This window comes from Sparus aurata, chromosome 11 (assembly GCF_900880675.1).
Source record: "Sparus aurata chromosome 11, fSpaAur1.1, whole genome shotgun sequence".
Lineage (NCBI taxonomy): Eukaryota > Metazoa > Chordata > Actinopteri > Spariformes > Sparidae > Sparus > Sparus aurata.
In genome coordinates this window covers 32,526,348-32,549,702 of record NC_044197.1, presented here as the reverse complement: position 1 = coordinate 32,549,702, position 23,355 = coordinate 32,526,348, and the positions used below count along the sequence as shown (strand labels likewise).

At 41.5% G+C, this 23,355-nt stretch overlaps 1 protein-coding gene across 17 annotated transcripts in view; it reads left to right on the top strand.

The window, feature by feature from the left end:
• Positions 1-23,355, top strand: part of LOC115591711 (receptor-type tyrosine-protein phosphatase F-like) — a 309,359-nt gene that overhangs the window by 84,558 nt on the left and 201,446 nt on the right. For all 17 annotated transcript variants that reach the window (XR_003985993.1, XR_003985994.1, XR_003985995.1 and 14 more), the window contains 2 exons: positions 11,249-11,518; positions 22,141-22,722. Coding sequence is in view for 13 of the 17 variants with exons in the window: in XM_030433937.1 (XP_030289797.1) it covers positions 11,249-11,518; positions 22,141-22,722 (852 nt within the window). In the remaining 4 variants the exon portion in view is untranslated. The remainder of the gene's footprint in view (positions 1-11,248; positions 11,519-22,140; positions 22,723-23,355) is intronic.

Here is a 23,355-nt window from a genome sequence, read left to right as displayed (position 1 = left end):
CCCCGCTAAGAACCCAGTTCTAAACTGTAATGTGGTGCAATGTAAAGCTCTTATTTTGAAGACAAATTCGTTGTCAATTGTTCACAGGCCAACTTCGGGCTTCACGTCACGTCACATGTTTACGCCTACCTCTGAGGTGGCTTTTGGAAAAGGAAGAATATTACGCCTCCGTTTTAGAAAGCCGACCACAGCAGCTATCACATATCACCTAGCCAAGGATACGGCCCCAATAAACACTGTACAACATGAGGGATTAAAGGATGCCCTCTCATCTTGGAGACTATTTTTCTTTTTTACTTTTGTAAAAATCATTTCTCATCCAATGATAGAACTTCAACAAAACAAAAAAAACATTGCTTTGGCAGAGGCATAGTAGTATGCCTCTGCCATACTACAATGTTTTTTTTTGTTTTGTTCAAGTTCATTAGTGCAATAAACATTTTGTGAAAAAAATCGTGCCAGAGAAACGTGATCTCAATTCTAAGCAAAAAAATCGTGATTCTCATTTTTTCCAGAACCGTGCAGCCCAAATGTGGAGGTAAGGTGTCCATGTCTAACTTGAATTTAAAGTCAGTGAGAAAAGGTATGTTTTGAGCAATGACTTGACGGTTTCAGTGTTCCGAGCAGTTTTTATTTGCAGAGGCAAAGTCTTCCATAATTTACGATCAGCCACTGAAAACGCTCAATCACCTCTTCTTTCAGATTGGCTCTTAGAACCTTCAGAACCATCTGAGAGGACGACCTCAGAGCTTTAGCCGGAGACTAAACATGGATAAGCTCACATAAATAAGAAGGTGCCAAGCTACTTTAAACTTCAAAAAGAAACAATACAATCTTAAAATCAATCCCCAAAAACATATCCCTTATTGTGATATTCGATAAGCGGTATGTTGGTTCTTCTGCATCAATGAAGTTTGAAGGACCATCAGCTTTTGGAATGATGCGCAACTGTATAGGTTCAAAAGGGCTTCTTTCTAGGTGCAGCGTTGTCCATTCTACTGGAAAATGTAAGGTTGTGGAGTTGGAAGAACACGCAATTTAGTTTTCTTAGCCTAACGCTTTTCGTGGATGTAAATAGAGCTGTGAGCCCTAATTCTATTTCTCCGAATGTTGTAGCAGAACACAGGAAGGACATTTTATTTATTTATTTATTCGTTAATATACTATTATAATCCCTTAAGGGAAATTCTTTATTCCACTTACATTACACACACAGGCACACACACACACACACACACACACACACACACACACACACACACACACACAGTGTATAGGGGAGATGTGTAAAGGGGTGGCCACACATGCTACGGCGCTCAATGAGCTGTGTTAGGGGTCGGTGCTAAAGGTGCCTTGCTCAAAGGCACCTCAGCAATGCACAGGATGTGAACTAGCAATCTCCAACTACTAGTCCACATCAAACTCTTTTTGGTACGATGTGGACTAGTATTAGTGGGACTTGAATTGGCGGCCGAGAGAGAGAGAGAAACAGTGAGATAAAGCACTATAATAAGCTGTTTCAACTAAACAACTGTTTCTATTACGTGCCCCTCCTTGCTGATGTTGGAGTGTTTACTATGAATCCTTTGATTATTAAATTATGCTCTCTGATATCTGAATGCTCTTTGATATTTTTTATGTTTCTCATGACTTTATTCCTCACACTGATTGCTGGAGCAGCACCCTGTCAACAGTCTGAAATCACCTCATTTACAAATGAAGCAGGAGAAACTTTCTCATGAGCACAAGCTCTCACAATATTATTTTATGCCCACTAGAAATGCTGACCAACTGGTCTTGCCCAGTCTGTTGTTCCTAACATCAATCAAAACACTAGAAAAAATGTTCAACAAATCATCACATATTCCAGATCTAAATGTCAAATATCAGATGTCAAAGCTAAATTTGATGGCACACGGTGTAGGTTCAAAAGCTACAAAACTTGTGAGTTTGACTCATGTCATCCGTTATCTCCACTAAAATACCCCAATTTGACACATTTTAGCTCAATATTAAAATATGGATTTATTGCTCTAAGAAAGGCCTAATGTCAGCTCACTGAATGGTGGGGTACTTGTATGGAACCATCCTTGTTCAAAATGAGTACAAATGAAGAACAACTATGTTGAAAATATAATTTAAAAAATTTATTAAAAAAAAAACCCTTTGTTGTCATATTATTGACCATTTTGGATTAATTCAGCAACCAAGTGCAGTGTTTTGTTCTTGGTTGCAATAAGAGTAGAGCTGAGGGTCTGAATGTTGACAGGACAATCCTTAATTGTTTCTTGGAAGTAAAGATTAATTTAATTCAAAGTGACAACCATTGCATAAATGTATTCTCTTGAAAGAAAAGCAATGGGATCCAATATTATGTGTTGAGGAACACTGAGGATTGATTTAGCCTGGTTCAGATCCTCCCCCAAAATTGTTCAGCAACTCTGTTTTGCTCTTTCCCTGGTTGGAGAAACATTTGGAAAGTAAGAGCTTTCTGAGACAGATTATTGCCTGAGATTTCATCTTTTTTACATAGCCATCTGGGTACATCCTTGAAAATGTATGTTAGAAATATGGCCAGGAGTTTGTCCTCGCTGCAGTGGACCTGAGTTCGAACCCCGGCCTTGGGCCCTTTTCTGCGTGTCACTGGATTGTAATAATGTGTTCAATATGTACTCTGTAAACCCCACACATTTCTTGGTAAATTGACGGAATCTTTACATAAACTTGGCCTACACTGCGACATAATCTGAGTTTAGAATTTGATCTCACTTCACAAAATTTTGGACCAGTACCAGTCTCTGCTGCATGATGATCATGTTTGTATTGTCTTGGCTAATTCAAAGCTATAGCTTGTCCTGTCTGTCATCTGCTATCTGACCATCATTACCCTAAGTGGTAGACCCTGACCTCACAGTTTTTCCATGCTTGCCTCTTATCTATTTCTGCTTCTTTTCCTTTACCAGCCCTCAAGAACAAAATAGCTTCTAACACGTTTACAGCTTTTGCAGGACTCGTACTCCCTGATCTTTAATACGATAACACAGAGAAGCTCAGAAATTGAAAGGGAGTAAAATGCTAGTGGAAAGAATTGCAGCCTGTGCTTGTTGTAAAATATTTTTATATGTGCAATTTGTTGGACATTGTTTATTGAAAAAAAAAAAGTGTTTCCGCTTAATGGTAACACCGTTACCATTTAATTGAGAACTCTGCAATAATGGCAGACTGGTAAACAAGAGAAACAATGGCAGAGGAGACCGTAAAGGAAAATGAATGGCTTTAATCTGGCCAAATCCCATAAATCTTAATTTTTTGAACACCTGTTCTACAAAAAGGATTAGATGTATTATTTTTTGACACAGCAGAAGTACGACCAAATATGAAATATCTTTAAAACCATGTACGGCAACAAACCTCACCAGACTGAAGATAGAAACTTCTGCTATCCTTGACATATAAAATTGTTGTGTCTTCATGAATTGCTATTTCTGATAACCAACAGTGCTTGGGGTGTTGCACTACAAAAGTTACACATTACAGTAATATATAACTTTAAGTAGTTACAAAGTGATATAACATGATTCTTAGACCAATATTATAACAGTAAGCACTATGTCCGGTTTCACCTTACCACCCAAAACTAAGACCCACCAGTTCAATGACAACCTTTTTTAAGATCGATCAAATAGGCACACATTGATGTTTGATCTATTGATTCTTTCCATGTCAACTCACCCAAAATCCAACACTCTTCTGAGTTCATGTGATAGATTTTCCTGAAAAAACATGTTGAAACTTCTATTAAATTCATGGGACCTTGCAAAATACCATAGATGTACTTCAAATACTTTTTATGTTTGTTTTTTTTGGCCCTTGAGAAAATTTCAGAAACTTTGTGATTCTCAGTATGTGTAAACTGTCTCCTAGTTTTCACTTACTTGTAACCAGACTGTTTACTTAATTTAGTATTGTAGTTATATCACATTTAGAAGTTATTTTTTCCTGCATGAAATTCTTTTCCTACAGCAGGAAAGAGTCCCTACATTTTTTTGTTTATTTTTTCACCAGATAGCCCCTGGTGTATTTGGGTGCTCCTAGTTTGGAAGGCCAACTGGCTCTGATCAGTCAGAGCACAGTTGTCTAAACACAGCTAAATGCAATAAATTAATAGATAAATTAAGAAAATAACAATATCAGTATTAGGGCTGTAACGATACACCAAACTCCAAGATTTTTGACCCACGGTTCGATACAAACCTCGATTTTTTTTTTCATTAAACATTTTATTTATGTAACATTTCAATAACTTATGTATATGATACTTGTCTGATAGTATCAGAGACGCAGTATTGTGGAGTGCGTGTCTACCTGATGTTCTGTTAACTGCACAGATCCCTCACTCAACTTAATACAGAGAAATGTCCCACAAAGCAACGTTACAGAACCAAACGAAGGTAACTGTAACTGTCTTTGGCTACAAGGAAAAATACCGCAGCTGTACGTGGAGAAGCGTCCTTCCTCCCGCCCGTCCTACCGACTCCTCCTCACATTTCTGCCCAATACACAGCGTCTGTAACCGGCAAAAAAAACTTTAACTCAGCGAGTGTTTATGATGAAAAAAAATCTCTGCGATGGTCAGCCCTCCGGACCGAGACTTCAGTGAACTTTACCCCGGAAGACAGCCTCCGTCGGGTTTTGATTCACAGGGGAGACACCGGGGAAAGCCCTTGAAAACACACACGTCATCATCATGACGTGTACCGTAACGTCTCTTTAGGAGCCGCAGTGCTGGCTTTGTGTGTGAATTACACAGCGGTTCGTCTTTACAGCAGTGTTTCGCTCTGTGTGAACGAACAACGGCGAAGAATTGGCGAACGACCGCTGCGGTGTTAATTTGGTGTTACTTACAGCTCATAGGGCTGGATCTGGACTCGCGATTCTGCCTTCTCACAGCGTGAGACAGGTTCGTGGATCTGAGTGTCGCAATTTCAGCTTCGATGCGTGTATCGTTACAGCCCTAAACAGTATGTTTTGAATGATAGCAGGGCTCCCGACTAACTTTGTCCACTTGCAGAAAGATTATAGGAGCACCAGCAGAAAGTGTAGGGGCACCACTTAAATTATCAAGAAAAGTGATTAATTTGTATTTATATATAATACGCATATGCATTTTTAGCATTTAACCCAATTTATTTAAAACTTATCAATTAACAAAACATTACATAATTTACACCGCTCCTACGCATATTAGGTAGCTTAACATGACTCAGCTTAATTTTAAGTCAAAAACAAAAACATTAAAAAACAGAACTGACACTGGGAACTTAAAGGAAAACCTCTTTGTAAAGTTCCAAAGTACAAATAACCTTGTACTCTGTCATCTTAATGTAATATGTGTATGACACATTTCTCAACATGTTTATCATTTCCATTTTAATTGGTGCTCTAGACAGGATACAGTGACCTGATGATCTGTACAATAGCACAGACATCGGCACAGGCTTATTCTTCTTTCCACATTTAGTTACTATGTAAAGAAAACTGGATGGTTCATTCATCTCACTTCATGAAACCCTCCTCTCTGTTAGACAGGGAGGGAGAAAAAAAAATGTAAATGTTATTATCTTCGATCACATACTGATTCCTTTTAATGAAATGCAGATGCTAAAATTGAAAAAGACAATGAAACAGGTGACATGAGTCTGTATGGTACTACACAAGTCGTTAGGATACGTGTTTATTTATACTTTTATCTTCAAAGCCCCTTTAATTTTCCTAGCTAGATACCCAGCTACATCCATGGCAAATGATAGAAAAATTGTGATACAAATAGCCACTGACATGGACAAGATAATCACAGTGCTTCTTGTTGTGCTGCGTCCACTTATGGAAATAAAAACCCTTATCCCCCTTATTCCTTACCCTCATGATACCTTGCATGAATTATGAGGATGACTTCTATAATATAACCAGAACAAGCGTTTTCATGGTAACAGGACGCTAGTCCTCTTTCATAGAGCAAATGGCATAGTGTATCATTTTTTAATGCATGTTTGCAACCTTAGAGGGTATATACTACTAATGCTATTATTATTGCTTAGCCAACTTATATAACACTTCTAAAGTCTTGAAATACCATCAGTTATTATTATACTTTCTTACAAATGCTAGTTCAACCGAGCACTAGAGATTTCACCGATTTTCCCACACAACCATCCAAGTAACCTACAAGGTTCCTTACCCAAAAAACTTGTATATATTTTCTGCAACGTTTGAACTATCAAGCTGATGACTCAGACCTCCACAAATCAAATAAACACTGTCTTGATGTATACACAGAACTCCAAGTAAAAGAAAAAACAATTATTTTTGGAGGGATATTTTACTTTTCCAAGGACCAGGGGCAGTTTTTACCCTTACTTGACATTGACATTTAAAAAACGGACAGAAAACGGAGGGTAAATGCAGTACAACTCAAAGGTTTGGGAAGTGCTGTTTTTATTAGTTTGATCATGGTAATGAGGCATGAGCTGTATCTATTCAGCTACCAATATGCTCTGAAAAGTACTTTTATGGATATTATGGTATGCATGGCTCCATCAAGTTTGATTTGTGACATTCAACTAAATATAACAAAGAATGTATGTGAATTAAAAAAAAAGCTAAATGTATGTTACTTTCTGTGTTTACACAACATGTATAGTGTCATTTTGATGTACCGTCACTGTAACAATAACAATAGACTTGATCTGATACGTCAGTCTTGTTAAAGACAAAAACTGCTCCTACTTGCTATTAACCCTTACGAGTCTGGGGTGTAGTTGGCTGTTTTTGACTACTTTTGATTTTACCATTATATTTCACCTTAAAAACTATTTACCTTGCCTTGTTTGGTGTCATTATTTTCAGCATAACCTACCATGTGTGATTGAAGAGTTTTTTTTTTTCATTTTGACACACTGTATTAACACATTGTTCTTTGCTAAAATTGTGCATACGTTTTTGAAATTGACAACGTTTTATGTAACTATTTACATTTAAATGCAGGCAATGCCTCAGGCTCAGGTCTCCCTCAGCTCTCTTGCCTGCTCCACATTCAGCTGTCTCCTCATTGTTTTGACACACAAAACAAAACAAAAAACGACTGAACTACACACTAAACACACTACACTTAAAACTACAGAACACACTAACTTTACACTCCAAATATGAAAATGTCACAAATCTCTCAACTCTCAAAACTCCCTATTTCTATCGCTCTCTATGTTGCTGTCACTCTTTCGACGCTGTCCCTCCCCCAACTTCCCCCTGTTCCTCAGCAACCAATCTTAAATCAGTCACATGAATTGATAACAACATTTTCAAGTCTATATGCTTAATCCCAGTCCATGAGTAAGCATGCTGCTACTTCTCCACCTGCACTGCTGCATGAATTCTATAGCAATGCTCGCAGATGTTTTGCTTCCCCATCCATCTTAGCTCCTACAACACATTGCTTTTCTTTTTTAGGAATTTGCTTCACAAATTTAACTCCTCCCTCCTTCCATCCCTCTCCTTTCCCATATCTCATCTTTGGCATGCCAGTGAAGATATGAGTTTGACTGCATTCTAACTATAACATACTTTTACCCTTTGATTCCACTGGGTGTTTCTCTGTTACCTTACGTTGATCCTTCCTACACGTGGCTTCATATCCCAGGGGGGCAGAGTGTTATGCATGTTGGATATCACTGACTTGCTCAGATTGTGTTTATTTGGTCATTTTTACTTTGATGTTGGTGCTCCTACTATGGATGAGTTGTAAAGCCCACTGAGGAATTGTGGTTGTGATATTGGGCTATATTATTAAAACTGAATTGACTTGATGCCCTATGCTGTTCCACATTCTGACTTCCTGTCTGGCTCAATCCGATTGGTGCAGTTTGACACTGCTTGATGTCTACTTCTGTCAAAAATAGACAGAAGTGGATATTTTCTTCACTGAGCAAAGCTGCCATGCCATGGCACAGCTGTTGGAAACACAGGCGCTGTCTAGAATGACAGCAATCAGCTCCAGCAGCCGCACTGTAGCCGTAACACCGTGTGAACGGGCCTGGTGAAATCGGGGGGTTATGCCTATCTCTTACATTTCAGTGTCATCATGGGGATGAAATGTCAAATTCAGTTTCAACCTAGTGTTAGTACTTCAGTCATCCACCCATCAAGTCATTGTGCAGACCATCATTAAAACTAATAGTATAACTTTTAACCAAACCCAATTTTCCATGTCCCTGGTTGACTTCATGACTTCTAATTGACTAATACGAGAACATGATGATTTCCTCAGTACAGACCCGGACATCCAGGATCATAATATAGAACTATTATTACCAAGAAGCAACCCATTGTTACCTGACATTATGAAACTAATGGTCTTATATTTTATATTGGTTTTACTTTTGTTTGGTTACAATGGCTTGGGCAAGTGCCAGGTTAAAATATCAGTCACAACCTTCTCCTTATTCTTCTATCTGACCAGAGCAACAGACAGTCAGCCCTGAAGGCTGTCTGCGATATTGATTTTTTGTTTATCTGGTAGTCCAGTTTCTGTGGGTTTGTTTCAGTTAGGTTTAGCTCATTCCTTTTTGTTAGGGTAGAGGGTTAGTTAGTTAGATACATACAGTATCTCACAAAAGTGAGTACACCCCTTGCATTTTTGTAAATATTTTATCATATCTTTTCATGGGACAGCACTGAAGATAAGATACTTTGCTACAATGTAAAGCAGTGAGTGTACAGCTTGTATAACAGTGTAAATTTGCTGTCCCCTCAAAATAAATCAACACACAGCCATTAATGTGTAAACCGCTGGCAAGAAAAGTGAGTACACCAAATGAAAATGTCCAAACTGGGCCCAATTAGCCATCTTTCCTCCCCGGTGTCATGTGAGTCATTAGTGTTACAAGGTCTCAGGTGTGAATGGGAAGCAGGTGTGTTAAAGTTGGTGTTATCGCTGTCACACTCTCTCACACTGATCACTGGAAGTTCAACATGGCACCTCACAGAAAAGAACTCTCTGAGGATCTGAAAAAAAGAATTGTTGCTCCACATGAAGATGGCCTAGACTATAAGAAGATTGCCAACACCCTGAAAATGAGCTGCAGCACGGTGGCCAAGACCTTACAGCAGTTTAGCTCCACTCAGAACAGGCCTCACCATGGTCAACCAAAGAAGTTGAGTGCACATGCTCAGCGTCATATTCAGAGGTTGTCTGTGGAAAATAGACGTATGAGTGCCGCCAGCATTACTGCAGAGGTTGAAGGGGTGAGGGGTCAGCCTGTCAGTGACATTGTCAGTGACCACATGCTGCACACTGCATCAAATTGGTCTGCATGGCTATCATCCCAGAAGGAAGCCTCTTGTAAAGATGATGCACAAGAGGCCCGCAAACAGTTTGCTGATGACAGGCAGACCAAAGGTCATGGATTACTGGAACCATGTCCTGTGGTCTGATGAGACCAAGATAAACTTATTTGGTTCAGATTGTGTCAATCGTGTGTGGCGGCAACCAGGTGAGGAGTAAAAAGACAAGTGTATCTTGCCCACAGTCAAGCATGGTGGTGGGAGTGTCATTGTCTGGGGTTGCATGAGTGCTGCCGGCACTGGGGAGCTACAGTTCATTGAGGAAACCATGAATGCCAACATGTACTGTGACACACCGAAGCAGAGCATGATCCCCTCCCTTTGGAAAATGGGCCGCAGGGCAGCATTCCAACATAATAACGACCCCAAACACACCTCCAAGACGACCAATGCCTTGCTAAAGAAGCTGAGGGTAAAGGTGATGGACTGACCAAGCATGTATCCAGACCTAAACTCTACTGAGCATCTGTGGGGCATCCTCAAACGGAAGGTGGAGGAGCACAAGGTCTCTAATATATATGTATATATATATATATATATATACACATACGTATATATATATATATAGGGGTGAGGGGTCTCAGGGCAGCATTCTGTTGGAATGCTGCCCTGCGGCCCAGTTTCCAAAGGGAGGGGATCATGCTCTGCTTCAGTGTGTCACAGTACATGTTGGCATTCATGGTTTCCTCAATGAACTGTAGCTCCCCAGTGCCGGCAGCACTCATGCAACCCCAGACATGCAATCCCCCACTAAACACACCAGCCTCTTAGGCTTTTGCAGCTACATTGTTTCTGGGCTAGTTGGGACAGACTGGACAGACAGTGGTTGCCTGGCGGCAGCTTGACAGGCAGCACGCCCCGCAAACTCCTGGTCTGAAGAAGGGCGTCTTGCCCAAAAGTTCTGGCATTGCTGTCATTTACAATGACGTTGAGTAAAATGTTATAAAATATACCTTACATTATAAACAAGCATATAAATACAAATACTTATATAAATATCATTTTAAATGGAGTTCATAGAAATTACAAGATATGAGATGATACATTTGAAACAGGTACAAGCATATTTTGCAAGAGACTTTTGAATATTATTGGACAATAAAACTCCACCAGGCCAATGCTTAATGGTATTCAGGATCATCAGCCCCCGACCACTTCACACACACTGTTGCTGTTATAATACAGTGTTTTCTGTTTTATTTTGAAACCATGCCCTTGTGTGTCTCTTCTGGCTTTTCGGTTTCTCCTGTGTGTTTTTCCCTCTCAGTGTATTTCCATTCATTACCTCACCTGTCCATTCCCCTCCTCACTCACCTCACCTGTACCTGATCCCCTCATAAGTGTGTCTGAGTATTTAGTCTTTGTTCTCTGTCATGTGTTTGTCAGTTTGTTCGGTGATGTTCCATGTTACTTGTCTGGCCATCTGTGTTGTTCAAATCAAATCCATCATTCCTCCAGTGTCTCCTCGTGTCTCCTGTTTGGTATGTTTCTGGTTTTGGTTTCTTGCTTCTCCTTCTGATTTGAACTTTACCTTTTCACTGCACTTTCAGCTTTTTAGTTGCTACTTGTCTTTTGTCTTTTTGACTAGCATTTTGACTAGCCTTTTGTGTTTGGATCCCTTGGTTTTTGTATTCATTTGGCTTTGGTTAAATAAAGCTAGCTTTTTGTTCCCCCATTTCCTGCCTCATGTTTGTATATCTGCATTTGGGTCCTCACCTTACTAAAACAGTATCACAACAGTTGCACAGTACAGGCCAGGCCAGTAAAATATTAATTCATCCCAGTGGTCCAGTGAATCCCACCCCTCCTCCCCTATGTCCTCTCTCAACCCCTCTCTTTAACCTTGCAGTTCGTCGTGTACCTCCCCGTTTCTCCATCCCCCCGACCAGTCACGAGGTGATGCCTGGTGGCAGCGTCAACTTGACCTGTGTTGCGGTTGGTGCTCCCATGCCATATGTCAAGTGGATGAGTGGTAAGGTGGAGCTGACCCAAGAAGAGCAGATGCCAATTGGCCGCAACGTCCTGGAGCTCACCAACATCCGAAAGTCTGCCAACTATACCTGTGTGGCCGTATCCTCCCTGGGCATGATCGAGACCATAGCCAAGATCACTGTCAAAGGTCAGAAACACTCTGTGAAGGTTGGTGATTTCTTGAAATGTATTCAATTTATTGAACTGTAGTGATACATTCAATCACATAAATCACTGTTTTCAAAAAACAAAAACGAAATTATTTGGTAGGAACCTGTAGATTAAAGAATCATGGATTTCAGACTGCACCGGAGTAGATATACATGAATTTAAATGATGGCTCAGAAACAAAGCTTTGTTTGTACTGTTATTCGTCACGGTATCAGTCACGTCACCAGTATACCAGCTCATAAAAAGTGTTTTTTAATATTATGAGGCTGTAATCCCTGAGTACATACAAAAATATATTAAATAAAGATTAGGGCTGTCAAAGTTAATGCGTTAATCGCGTGTTAACGCAACATCCTTTTAATGCCGTTAATGTTTTTAACGCGCGATTAATGCTTGGTATAAAAAAAAAAAAAGGAACGCGCATTGTTTGATTTACGGCCGTCAGTGGCACCTGTAGTCTTGATCCAGATGGTGGCAAAAGAATAAGAAAGGGAATCAGAAGAAGAAGAAGCAGGGTTGGCGTTCGGGAAAAACACGCAGGACTGAAAAGCGAAAGTGAAAGTAAATGGAAAAAGGACTTATGAACGGCAAATTCACTTTCAAAACACTGCCAGATGGTTCGGTCGATAGGACAAAATTTATCTGCATGTACTGTCGACATAAAATGAGTTACCATTAAAGTACGTCTAGTCTCAAATATCATTTGCAAGCCAAACACACGGCAGATGCAGAGAGCCCCCCTCGTCAAAAGCAGACATCACCATGTTTGGATCCCATTTAGGGTGAGGGGATATTTTTTGAGCCTTTTATTTGAAGTGCATGATTTTAAGTGTTGAATTAACATTTTCATAAAGCAAGCATATTTGCCCTTCCTTATGTTATTAAAAGTATCAAGAACATGAACAAAATACATTAAAGTACATTCATAATAGAAAGAAATGTGCCAAAAAAATTGCCATTAATTTGCGATTAATCGTGAGTTAACTATGGACAAAATGCGATTAATCGCGATTAAAAAAATTAATCGTTTGACAGCCCTAATAAAGATCACGTAATTCTATATAGTGCTGTGGATTTGCTTTTGATTATATGACAGTAATAGACAATCTTTGTATGTCTTGCAGTTCTCAACTCTGATTCAAACTTTTGTTCCCAGTGTTGAAGTAACTGATAACATTTACTCAAGTTACTATAATTAAGTCATTTTTGGGGTACTTGTACTTTAATGAGTATTTGTTTTAGGCTTGTAGTTTTACTCCTGCTTATGTGTGCACTACACAATGCAATCTACTTAGTTACGTCATACTTGACTCCTGAGTAGAATTTGGGTTAATAACTAAGCCTTTCAAATGCATATTTAGTTACTTAGTTAAAATAAGAGAGTTTAGAAATTGTATTGCCATTGTACAATGTCCAATTACAGTTAAATGACTTCAGATTTTGGGGCATAATAGTAATGGATTGGATTCGTATGCCGCTTTTCAAGACACCCAAAGTGCTCTTACAGGGTTCCAGGTTCCATTCATTCACACACAGTTATACTGGTGGTGGTAAACTACGATAGTAGCCACAGCTGCCCTGGGGCAGACTGACGGAAGCTTGGCTGCCATTCAGCATCTACGGCCCCTCCAACCACCACCTCAAACATACAGCAGTCATACACATTCACTCGAGGCAAGGTGGGTGAAGTGTCTTGCCCAAGGACACAACAACCATGACACAATTGGCTGGGCGCGGATCAAACCGCCGATCCTCCAAACATAGACCGACTTGCTCTACGACCTGAGCGACGGTCGCCCCACAAGTCACAGTCGGCCCACATAAGAAACAGACATCTACCAAACATCCAGTAAGACTATCTAAATGCAAACGGGCCAATGAAGACCTTGACATATGGTTAAAACAGTGCAGGAGTTAAATGTAATTTAGACTTAAGATTTGGAGAAACAGATACTCCTGTTTTTGACTGCCTGCTATTGATAATAAATCAAATGTCAACAGTTAAAAAGTAACTCATATGCTATGTAGCATTTGGATAGAATAGTTTCTGACTTTTACTGAAAATATTAGTTTGATACCAGTAGTTTTACTTGTAATTGAGTAACATTTCAGTTATTTAACCTGGGTAAATGAATATATGGGCCATTATAGGCTACTTCACCAGACGACCTACAGTAGATGATGGGGTGGTAGGGAGTCATGATATGTAGGGTCGAGGTGAGGTCTGAACAAGTGAGTCTTGAGTCTCTTTCTGAAGATGGCAAGTGACTCTGCTGTCCTGACAATGGTCGGGAGTTCATTCCACCACTGAGGTGCTAGAACAGCGCAACCTGGCTGGCTTTTGTTTGCTCTCAGCAAAAAGTGCTCACGCTGGGGTGTGTGGTCTGACCGGTGTTTGGAGGTTGATGGGTGCAGCTCCGTTGACGGCCTTGAAGGCCAGTACCATTGTCTTGAATTGGATGTGGATTGTAGAGCCTAGTGATCTAGTGTATAGTGAAAACAGAAGGGGTGCTAGTACTGAGCCTTGAAGGACAGTATCCAGGAAGCAAGGTTTGGACAAGGAGCCATTTCATATGACCTGAAAGTTGCGATTTGTCAGGTATGATGTGAACCATGTTAGAGCAAAGTCAGCGATGCCAAGTTCAGCCAGAGTAGAGAAGAGGATTTGGTGATTGACTGTGTCAAACGCAGAAGACGAGTTGAGGACGGATAAGCGGACGGTATGGAGGAATTGGTCACTGAAGCCTGACTGATTAGGGTCAAGAAGGTCGTTTTGTGAAAGGTAAGAGGACAGTTGGTTGTAGATGGCACTGTCCTCCTGTCTTTCACAAAAAGACCTCCTTAACCATTAGGTTCCAGGGTTATAGAGAGGAATGAAAGAAGAGATAAACTGCTGTAGTTTCAGATGTCAGCTGAATCTAAGGTGGGTTTCTTTAGGAGTGGCTTTAATGTAGCTGTCTTGAAAGAAGCTGAAACCAAGCCTGAAGTGAGGGGGAGTAGATCAAGGTGGTGAGGAATGGCAAGATGTCGTGTGAGATGCCTTGGAGAATGGAGGAGGGAATTGGGTCAAGGGAACAGGTGGTGGCACGGTTAGACGTAACTGGTGTGTGGAAACCTCAGAGGAGAGAGGGCTAAAGCAGGTACTGCCATCAGAGTTGAGGGTTGGGGGAAGTGCATTCTGGATGGGTATAGGAGTTAATGAGGAGCTGGTTTCTTTTACTTTCTTGGTAAAGTAAGTTGCGAAGTCATTAGCACTGAGGGAGGAAGGAGGTAAAATGTGGAGAAGAAGTCAATGAATTTAGATGAGTAGTGTGCAATTGTCAGGGGAGCAGCTTAGGCAGGTGTCTATCTCATTGAAGAAGTCATGGAGGTGACAGAGACAGACAGTGCGTTTACATGCACAGCTTAGTCAGATTACAGCCATAGTTCGACTATGCTACTCAATCAGACAACTGCAATTGTCCGAGTATACATGCCGGTGAGAAAATCAGATTATTGGCGCTGTACCCATTTCAACTAGTGGTAACAGAGCCACCTCCGGCTGACCTCTTTATGTCACCAGCAACAACAAACTGCCTCGGCATTTGAGAAAGATGGCGTACGAAGAACGAGACGAAGCTACATCTTTGTACATTTCGTATATGGTGTACATGATAATTCGGTTTTCTTGAGTGTCATGTAAATGCGTGGAATTCAAGTGTAGAACTGGGTAGGGTTAGACCTGGTAGGACCACATGGCTGTGATGTGTTGTCCGATTCCTCCTTTGTTCATCTTGGGGAGTGTGAGAATGAGTAGGCAGTTGAGAGGGCAGCTGGAGTAGCAGTGTTTTCCGGGGTGATCCAGGTTTCCATAAGGGCCAGAAGTGGAGAGTCTGCAGGGAGACATAGGCTGAAACAGTGTCTGCCTTCTTGACTTCGGACTGGCAGTTCCATAGCCCCCACTATAACTTCAAATCCAGTACCAGCCTCAAACAATGGGTCTTTGGTGAAATCATTCCCAGTTTGATGTCCTGACGGTCACTCATAGCTTTTGTGATGTCACTCATTGCTGTGATGGGTGGTGGACAGGAAGTTACTTGGACTCCCTCAATGGACTCCTGCAGAGAGACCACCTACAGTCTTTGTTCGGCTGTCCAGACACTGTAGTAACTAACCCATATGTGCTAGATTTAAGTCATGCAGGGTTAGCTCCGCCCTGCAATGAAGCCTATTCACCACAGCTGAGTTGACTGAAACTGGCTAATAGCCACTCAGCATCAACAGTTTCACAGGAATTTACACAAAAAAGTATCTAGGCAAGATTAAATGTTTTAACTTAAACTCCCCACAGAATGCCTAAACACTTGACCTAGAATTACTTTCTGATTTACCTGCCACTAGATAACATGAAGCTTCTTTCCCCCTAGACAAAATGTAACTATGTAGTTATAATGCCTTTGGTAAATGCCCAATAAGCTTAAAAGGGTTTGTAAGAAAATTGGATATTTAAATCTTCTTTTTCTGCATAGTCACATAGAGCAGAGTCATTGAAGTCTTCAGACCATCTATCTATTCTATTATATTCTAGACCAAACAAAGACGAGGTAAGGTATAGTCATACAAAATATAAATAAGACGTTTCTCTGCAAGGTAAACATTTTCAGCATAACTGACCCTGTGACCGCTTGTACCAGGAGGCGCCATCTAGTCTCCGACTAGATCTGTGGACAGAGAAACTTTATATTTTCAATAATGAAGACTTCACTTTGGACACTCCACAACCCTGCTATTTCCCCTATTGCATGCATCTGGGGAGACCCTCAAAAGTTGTAAAATTGAATTTATGACTTACCAGCAGAGACATTCAGCCCTTTCCTTTTTAGGATCAAGTTAGTCACTTGATCATATTTGAATCCAGGGATGCAAAACACCAGAGACTGAAGGGATGATATGTTATAATTGAATGTTCTTTGTATCTGTGATTGAGACTAAAAGAATGCTATCATTTTATTCTCTCTGAACATAGCCCTCTTTTAATTCTCGTTTCTCTGTGATGAAATATAGCTGAGATAACATTAAATATGTAAAATGCCTCCCTAGGGAGCGCCTGATATCACAAAAAAGAGATACACCTCTCTTAACTTTTTTTCCCTCAATTTACGCCTTAAGCTTCTTCTTAACTTTTATGCCTACTCTTTTCAATTCTTCATTCTTAAAAGAGTTTTCACTGGATTGAACTGTTACGACTGAACTAGAGACAAAGTGAACAAATGAACAAATCTTTATTACAAAGTACAACAGAAAATCACTCACTAGGAGGGAAAAAACACAACGACAGCTAATAACCAAAAACCACTCTAAAGAGGGAAAAATCTACAAAAAGGCAATGGCTAGACCAAGTAACAAAGAAAATACAAAACCTGGCAAGGCAGGGGCATGAAACAAAGGGCTTGGCAATCCTTGGCAAGACGAGGGCTTTGAGCTGGTTCTCTGACAAGCAAGACAAGACGAACTGGCACAAAGGGGACCAGATATAGACATGGTAACAGGGAACAGGTGGAGACAATCAGGGTGGGGAAGGCAATCAGGCTGGTGGGAAGGACACAAGGGGAAGTGGCAAGTTACCTGAAAAGAGAGGAGAGAAGGAGTTTCAAAATAAGGCAGGAAACCATAGAACAATACACAAGGCACCTAAGCACGGCCAGCTTTCTTGGCCATGACATGATCAATTTCTTTTGATTACTTTTGTAACCTTGCTCAAGAAAAGTTAACTTTGTTTTGAAATTCCCTCAAACTAAGTTAACAGTCATAAGCTGATCAGCTGACAAATCATCCTTTTCAAGACTCTTTTGCCAGGTTGAACTGGCGCTGCTTTTGCCAGGTACCCCAACCAGCTTCCCACGATCACAAGCCTCCAGATTGATCAAAGACATTAAAAAAGCAAAAAACAGATGTGGTGCCCCTATTCACAATGCTTTATTAATCTCAAGTGATATATAAATTAATTTATAAGTAGTGTTTTTCCTACACTAAGTATTATTGCACATTGTGCATCTAAAAAATCTCCAAAAGGAGACAAATACAAGCTCTTCTACTAATCCTTCGGTTGGGAACCCTTCGTGTTGTTTTTATAACACATGTACCTATAACTGCGGTACTGCAAAACCAGATCGGAGCAGTAATGCACCGGACACATATCTGGTGGAATCTCTGGGTTATTTTCTCCCCGATAAGCCCAGTAGTGTGCCATAGACTAGGAGCCAGGTCCACCCCTCAGGATGTTTTTTGCTACCTTTTTTTCACTATTATTTCCTGTTATCCCATACATTGGGCCATGACAAGTTGATAACCGTCACCCCCAACTCGGGGCCGTTTGGCCTCAGGGACAAAAAAAAACAGTTTTTGGGAAAAGTGTCCGGCGAAATGATGTAATTGCATATATTTGGGTAGTGCAACTGCATAAATGGTCAGATAAGTCTGGAATTTTGCATGCTGTATCCTGACACATAGGGGAAACTATCTGAACAATATTCTGGGGCTTACTGCCTTTCTATTTTCAAATATCACCCTCAGTTTATCCCAAAAGACAAAAAAATTTGTGTCCGTCTGACAAATTGTCATCAAAGGTGATCATTTTCAAGCATTTTATTGTGCAGCACAGAGGAAGAAGGAGGGACCTGGGAGCTTTATCATTCAAATGATTTCTCAGAACTCCAGACTGCAGCTTTAACCTCTATTTATTGAAAATGTGACATCAGGGTTTGTGCACAGATTATAAAAGTTTTCCATGCCAGGCTTTGCACAAGGTTGACAGTAATAAATATGGTAATCGTAAGGCTTCCTATGGTCCCCAAATCATAATCATGAGAGAAAAATTACAGATGGAAAAAATAAACAATAAAAGGCCACTCTAAAATGTTCAGTTTTATCACACAGCACAATGCCACAGATGTCGCAGGTTTAGAGGGAGCGTTCAATTAGCATGTTGACAGCAGGAATGTCCACCAGAGCTGTTGCCCATGAATTGAATGTTAATTGCTCTACCATAAGTCGTCTCCAAAGGCATTTCAGACAATTTGGCAGTACATCCAACCGGACTCACAACCGCAGACCACGTATAACTACACCAGCCAGGACCTCCACATCCAGCATGTTGCCCTCCAAGATCGTCTGAGACCAGCCACCCAGACAGCTGCTGCAACAATCGGTTTGCATAACCAAAGAATTTCTGCACAAACTGTCAGAAACCGTTTCAGGGAAGCTCATCTGCATGCTCATCGTCTTCATCGGAGTCTTGACCTGACTGAAGTTCGTCCTGGTAACCGACTTGAGTGGGCAAATGCTCACATTCGATGGCGTCTGGCAAGTTGGAGAGGTGTTTTCTTCACGGATGAATCCCTGTTTTCACTGTTCACGGCAGATGGCAAACAACGTGTGTGGTGTTGTGCGGTTTGATGATGTCAGCGTTGTGGATCAAGTGGCCCATGGTGGCAGTGGGGTTATGGTATGGGCAGGCGTATGTTATGGACAACAAACACAGGTGCATTTTATTGATGGCATTTTGAATGCACAGAGATACAGTGATGAGATCCTGAGGCCCATTGTTGAGCCATTCATCCACGACCATCACCTCATGTAGCAGCTTAATAATGCACAGCCCCATGTTGCAAGGATCTGTACACAATTCCTGGAGGCTGAAAACATCCCAGTTCTTGCATGGCCAGCATACTCACCAGACATGTCACCCACTGAGCATGTTTGAGATGCTCTGGATATGACACATATACGATACTTATACAACAGCGTGTTCCTGTTCCTTCCAATATCCAGCAACTTCGCACAGCCATTGAAGAGGAGTGGACCAACATTCCACAGGCCACAATCAACAACCTGATCAACTCTATGCGAAGGAGATGTGAGGCAAATGGTGGTCACACCAGATACTGACTGGTTTTCTGACCCCCCCAGACCCCCCAAATAAAGCAAAACTGCACATTTCAGAGTGGCTTTTTATTGTGGCCAGTCTAAGGAACACCTGTGCAATATTCATGCCGTCTAATCAGCGTCTTGATATGCCACACCTGTGAGGTGGGATGGATTATTTCGGTAAAGGAGAAGTGCTCACTAACACAGATTTAGACAGATTTGTGAACAATATTTGAGAGAAATGGTTCTTTTGTGTATATAGAAAAAGTTTTAGATCTTTGAGTTCAGCTCATGAAAAATGGGAGCATAAACAAAAGTGTTGCATTTATATTTTTGTTCAGTGTAAGAAAGATACAAGTCTTTGAAAGTGGTCATAGTCATGGGAATTTAAGTTTTCAGTGAAGAAAGACAATAGTGGTAAACTTACTAAGAAGAAGATAAGAGAGGCTGGAGTAATAGTGTATGGAAAACAGCTGGAGCAGGAGAAGACTTTTCAATTTCTGTCTGTTTTACTTGACACAAAGTTAATATAGAGTAACCGTAGTAAGGTAGACAAAAGATGTAAAATAATCCTAAATAAAATTAGATATCTATCAGGGTCTTAATGGGGAGCAAGTAGAAGTGCTCTGAAGAATACTTATGTTGCATTAATAAGATCAGTCATTGATTATGGAAGTGTAATTTACAGTTCAACATCAAAAACATTATTAAAGAAACTGAGAGTAATACCAATCAGAACTGAGATTACGTGGGTCTTCTAACACCTCTCAAGAAGACTAAATTCAGTTCAGTGTCCAGTTTAAAGCCATCAATGAACGAAAGTTATCTGTGAATCCCAACATCCCCCCTTTGGTTTCAGAATGTCACTTAAAGGGATATTCCGGTGTAAGTTTAATCCATAGACTAAATAAACGTGAAACTGTGTTAGCCTCCCTCTCGAGAGATCAAGTTAGCAGACCACTAATTTACAGAGTTTTATCAACCTCAGAAACAACCGCACAACAACAATACACGGCAGTAAACGGATCCAAATATAAACCTCCACCAAAAAGCCACAAATAATGCTCATAACAGCACCAAACTTCAGCAACAGTACAAATAGGGTCTCAGCACATAGTCTGGGGCATCTAACCTCTGCTAGCTTAGCTGGATTTCTATTGGGAAGCTAAAAACAGATTTCAACTCTCCTCTATCAGTTTTCGGGTCGGGGAAGTCCCGACACGGTCGTAGGATAATAATAGGATGGCTCCAATAGGAGCCATGCAGCCCGGATGGCTCTTATTGGTCAATTTCTCTCTCGTACCCTCCATCCAATCCCCTTGACTCCCCGGCTCCTTGTTGTCCTGAGACTTACCGCCTCGTCCCCACCCCCCTCCGCTTAGAAGCTACAAGTGGTTTGTATCTTGAGCTGCTCAGCCACAGACACATGAACCCATGAATTCAGCGCCTGCTTGCCCCCCCACCCCCACCCCCAGCCGGTCTGCCACTGAAAGCCCCACCAGGATTCAGAGAAGCACAGTACAGAAGCACAGAATGTGTTGCCACCGTTATTGCCGTGTCAGTGTATTGTCGAGTCTCCCGACACACAGCCGCCGCTGAAGCCTGAGCGGGGTCGCTCTGCACACCGCAGCTCTGCCGAGCTCCAGACCCCGACTCTCCCTGCTTCTCTCCCCGACACACAGCGCCCTGTGCCGGGTCGACTGGCGCGACCAGTCTCTAACCAGCTCTGGAGTTTTCCTCGGCGCCACCAGCTAGCAGAGCTGGAGGGAGACTGGTCACGCCGGACGACCAGGCACAGGACGCTGTGTGTCAGGGAGAGAAGCAGGAAGACATGGGGTCTAGAGCTCAGTGGAGCCGCCGTGGGCAGTGTGCAGAGCGATACAGCAGAGTTTATGTTGAACAGGTGATCTTTGGTTTTATTGTGGAAGTTGGGACTGTGAATCCGACATTCTACTCCACATCCAAAGCTGGCGCCATTTTTGGTTTCTGCTGGCAGGCTTGTTGCTATGCTCTGCTCTGGTCTGCTGAAGGGGGTGTGTCAGGAGGCTCAGAGGGGAGGGCCATACGAGCTCGGAGGGGAGGGGTGTGTGTGTGTGTGGGGGTGCTTTTTTCAAATTTTTCTCATCATCTTTCAGATCGTAGACCATAGCTTTAATACATGCTACATGGAGAGAAGATCCAAAGTGATCTCTGCAGTCTTCAAAATGATTCTGACTTAAATATATCGGAGAAGGGGTTATATACTGTTTACAACAGTTTATCATTTCTTACTTTTTGATCGTGCCTTCCCCAGGCCAGTGACCCTTTGTTGTATTATAAGAACAGTAACTGTCATATCTACCTTCCTGTAAACACTTTAGGCAGAGACAACTGCCCTTCATATGACTTTCTGACCCTTATCCCTAAAGGGGATTCTCCCCTCCTCCTCTAACACCCTGATATGGTCTTCACAGTACATCTAACTGGCAACACAACACATGTGCTCATGCTGTTGGCCCCTTAGCCATTAGGAGAGGTCTGAGACAGGCTGTTGAATGATGATTAACAGTTGACTAGCAGTGTTAAAGAGCTATGTATTTAGGGCTACAGTGGGTATTCCTACTGCCTGACCTTTCTGTCAGAGAGAGGTGAGAAAAAGGAGACTTTAACTTTTGTTTTTGTCTGACTGTCTTGTATGTCTTCACTCTCTTACAGCCCTACCCAGTTCCCCTACCTCCCTCATTGTGACGGAAACCACGGCTACCAGTGTCACCCTGACCTGGGACTCTGGCAACCAAGAACCAGTGTCTTACTATATCATCCAGTACCGTCCCAAACTTTCTGACAATGGCTTCCAGGAAGTAGACAGAGTTGCAACAACCCGATACAGCATCGGTGGCCTCAGCCCTTTCTCAGAATATGACTTTCGAGTCATGGCCATGAATAGTGTTGGCCGAGGGCCTCCCAGCGGTATTGTGGATACTCGTACAAGCGAGCAAGCACCCTCATCACCTCCTCTTCACGTCCAGGCACGCATGTTGAGCTCCAGCACAATGCTGGTGCAGTGGGAACCACCAGAGGAGCCCAACGGTCAAATCCAGGGCTACCGAGTGTACTATAGTCCAGAGCATGATGCCCCTCTCAGCACTTGGCAGAAGCACAACACAGACAACAGCCAGCTTACTATCATCTCAGGCCTCACCACGAATATCACCTACAGCCTGAGGGTGCTGGGCTTCACATCTGTGGGAGATGGGCCTTCCTCTGAAGTTTTGCAAGTCAAAACGCAGCAAGGAGGTGAGAATGTGTTCACTGTGTACCTGCATGGTGAGTTTGTTGCTGGATGGTTTTGTGGCAAGGAGTAGTGCTCGACGTGATGGAAGAATTAATAACATAATTTCCTTAAGTAAAAATAGTTATTCCACAATGTACTTACATGTACATCTTAAAACTTTAAAAAGTTGTGGCAATCAGTTGCATATTTACACATCCAGAGGACACAGAGTAACATTATCATGTATTCGGAGGACATATTTGTGTCCACATAATGAATTTTAGTCTGTGATCTGTGTCTTTTGTCGTTGATTCTGGCTCCACCAGCTCCTCAGTAATACCCGTCTCTTCTTTTGTTCTTGGCCCTTTACTCTTCTTTTTACATATTTCACCTCCTGGCCAAATCATTTACAGTTATGGAATACATTGCACTGTTACGTGAACAATACTCAGCTATATGAACCTATAAAAGCAGATGATCATTCTCAAATAAAAAATTCTTTCAGCGGTGAAAAAGTGGATGTCAGAGAATTTCCTGCTCCTGAATTCAGATAAAACTGAGATATTAGTCATTGGCCCCACTCGACAGAGACATAATTTTGATCAGGTATGTCTCCAAGTTCAACTGTTGAGAATCTTGGTGTTATATTTGATTCC